The sequence below is a fragment of the Myzus persicae genome, unplaced genomic scaffold, assembly GCF_001856785.1.
Source record: "Myzus persicae strain clone G006 unplaced genomic scaffold, MPER_G0061.0, whole genome shotgun sequence".
NCBI classification, from domain to species: Eukaryota; Metazoa; Arthropoda; class Insecta; order Hemiptera; family Aphididae; genus Myzus; species Myzus persicae.
Window position 1 is genome coordinate 391,335 of NW_019100825.1, and position 3,242 is coordinate 394,576.

Here is a 3,242-nt window from a genome sequence, read left to right on the forward strand (position 1 = left end):
AACAAATAACGTTAAACTTCGAGCGGTTGACCCCTTAATAGTGGTATGATTACTCCCAAAAACATTATTAAAAAAAATGGTTGGCCATTATTGTCATGTAAAATCAAATATGGCAACCCTACGGCGATGAGATGTAATACGCATAATATGAGCTTCATATGGTAATATACCAACCTACCATATTATTAATGAATACCCGTAGCCTGGAGAGTAATACGGTGAAACGCAGGGAATCACGCACACATCATCGCAATAATTATCATATTTTTCTTATAAAACGGCGTACGCATAGGTAGGCAGGTACAACATTGCAATGACGGTTTCGTATCGTCATCCGTGCTGTGTTATTCAGGCCATGCCGGGTTTTGAAAACCATCGAGATGACGTAGCACCCGCCGCCGCCGAGCACGATAAAACGTGTGTGCCGTGCGGTTCACCATGAATCAGACACTCGGTGACTCATGCACATAGTATTATTATTATTATTATGGGGATTGGAAGTAGTGATTTTCTGTCTTTGTCAGTTACACGAGGCGATATTATAGTATGGTACCATTATTATTTAGACTTGTTCCGTTTTCTAACGATTCGTAAATATGCCTACATAATATGACATTATTCCGATTTATGGAAACAGATTTAAATTCGTCGCTATGTCCTCTTCACATCGACACATATAACTCGTTCACATTTTCGATCTCTGTAAACAGCGCAAAAGCGAATTGGAAAAATTGGTACCTACGTTACAATTTGTCATATGCAATTTTTTTTGGTCAGCTCTAGGGGATAAGATAAAATCGAAAACGTGAGTTAGTCGACCTCAAGAAGTGTAGGTTGACTTCACGACGTATCCAAACGTGTTTTCAGAATCATAATCGCCTAATAGATCGATCGGTCATCGGAAATAGAACACGTCCTAACGTAATAAATTCGTATAATATAGGTACCACGCATGCGACAGACAAAGACGGCAAACCTTCTCAACATACATCGCCAGTTATCGTCAGTTAAGTCGCGACGTTTAAGTGTGCGCAGTCCACACGGCGGCGGCGACTTCTCCGCCCCGCCACTCCGCACCGCAATAGTGCCGCCTCACCAGATGAGCGCACGCACGCACGCAAGTAACGTAATATACGATCGCATACCACGGACATCGCAGTGAGCACTCCGACCGCCGCCGTCGCGCCCAGTACACGTCGTCACTCGTCACCAGCAACAGTACGGAGGCGTGCCTCATTTCCGCCTCGTCGTCACTTGCTCACTGCAGACCATCTACAACTGTGGTACCTACTGCAACAGTTTCCGTCTTTACTGTTTCGACGTTAAGTACAAATAGCGAAAATCGTTATGCTCTCGTCGTAAACCGTCGGCCGTCGTCACCATCATCGTTTTTTACCGAAATCGTTAGTCACTTTCGACCGCAGAAATTCGTGTTGGACAGACTCCACCCGCCCTCGCGTGATCAGTTGGTGCTGAAAAATGTCTAAGGTCTCCAATTACGTCAAGGCGCTTAACGGCAGCGCGAACGTCACTGCCGCCGACGATGAGCTCAAGGAACAATTTTCCAAGGTAACTTACAAACAAAGACTTGACCTGTTCCTACTTTCATACCTACCTACCTACCTACTTACTTACTTACTTACTTGAATTCTGTACATAATATTTTATTTAATATTATTATTAGTGTTGTGCCTTACAGGCTTTTTCCCCAACTATATGGTGCCCTGTACCCAAGCAATAGATTATTTTACTCACTCGTCATACAATCCGATGTCTTCCCTGTGGGGACTTAAGATCTCAAAACTTGACATTTGTTCATTGTGTTCATATTATTATTATAGCCTATTATAGATATCACCTACCTACAACAATAATAGTTATGTGTAATAATATATGTTATTGTTATTACTTGCTTTTGGTCTATTATTGCTAATCATAATTTTGTTTAATACTTCAATAGACTCAATACATTTATTGGTGTCTTAGTATCTAATAATATATTATTATCAAAAGTAATAAATAATAAGAGTTTAACTTTTTCATTTGACATTGTAATATATGCTCAGTAGTCAGTACACTGGTATTATTAGTGAGTAATATAATATGCTGATAAGTATTTTTTATGTTTTTGATAAAGAATAAGAACATTTTTATAAGTTGATAACACTCTTTATAATATATTATATTTATTACCAGTGTTCCTTAACCTTTTTACTGTGGCGACCCCTTAATAAACAATTTCTTATTAATTCCTAAATATATATTTTATATAGTTATGTATAGGTTACCATTAAGTATAAAATATATACAACCACAAGTATTCACATTCAAATATTGTGATGCCAGAGTTGGCATGAATTCCTACATGATTATTATTATTTTGTAATCTAAAGTATCCAATTTGTGATTAATTATCAAACTAGGTAACTGTAACTACTTTATAATTACATACAATTATGGTTTAATTTTGTTTAAAATTACATTACTCAGGATGGAGGGGTATTCATATTTTAAATGTATAAACTATACACTGAGCTGTAAACTGATAAATTAAAATAAAATAAAGTTCTATTTAGAATAATTATTTATATTTTTTTAATTGTAAATAAAATAAATAAATGTTAACTGTACAGATACCACGATGAAATTTATTATCCTTCTTTCGCACGAGTCATTAAAAAATACATCAACACAAATTTGTAAGAAGTACCTAGGTGTTAAAAATTGAATTTATGAGCCAATTTATAACCATTGTATAAAAATGAGTAATGGACAGGGCTTAGATTTCAATTTAATATGCAATTTATATAGGTGCTCTAAAATAATGGTACTTGTACCAAATTTGTTTCATATAACAGAAAATTATAAAAGAAAAACTTGTAGAATACAATTTATCCAAGAAAGATTGGTTATGCTAAACTCAAATTTGGTATGTTGCGTTTGGAATGTTTGGATCACAGACAACATTTGTTACATTATTTAATTATTGTATATCAAATGACTTAAGATGACGTTTTACCCAAATGTGTTATCTCTGCCTTACTAACACAAACAGTGAGGGTACTAAGGTACCCGTTCCTCGTTACTGTAACATAGTTACATTTTTCAATAACGTTATGGTAACTTCATTATTATTATTTTTGGGTAACGCAAGAGTAACTACGTTAATTATTTAGAAGCAACTTAGCAGAAGAATGGGTTTGATTATAAATTAAATTTTTTTTTAATAACTGAATTTAAAT

The 3,242-nt window shown here is 35.3% G+C and overlaps 1 protein-coding gene across 1 annotated transcript in view; it reads left to right on the forward strand.

The window, feature by feature from the left end:
* The first annotated feature begins 1,141 nt into the window (after nt 1-1,141).
* Nucleotides 1,142-3,242, forward strand: part of LOC111026310 (plastin-3) — a 12,083-nt gene continuing 9,982 nt past the window's right edge. Inside the window, exon 1 of the mRNA XM_022304365.1 lies at nt 1,142-1,569. Within this exon, the coding sequence (XP_022160057.1) occupies nt 1,480-1,569 (90 nt within the window). The 5' untranslated portion in view covers nt 1,142-1,479. The remainder of the gene's footprint in view (nt 1,570-3,242) is intronic.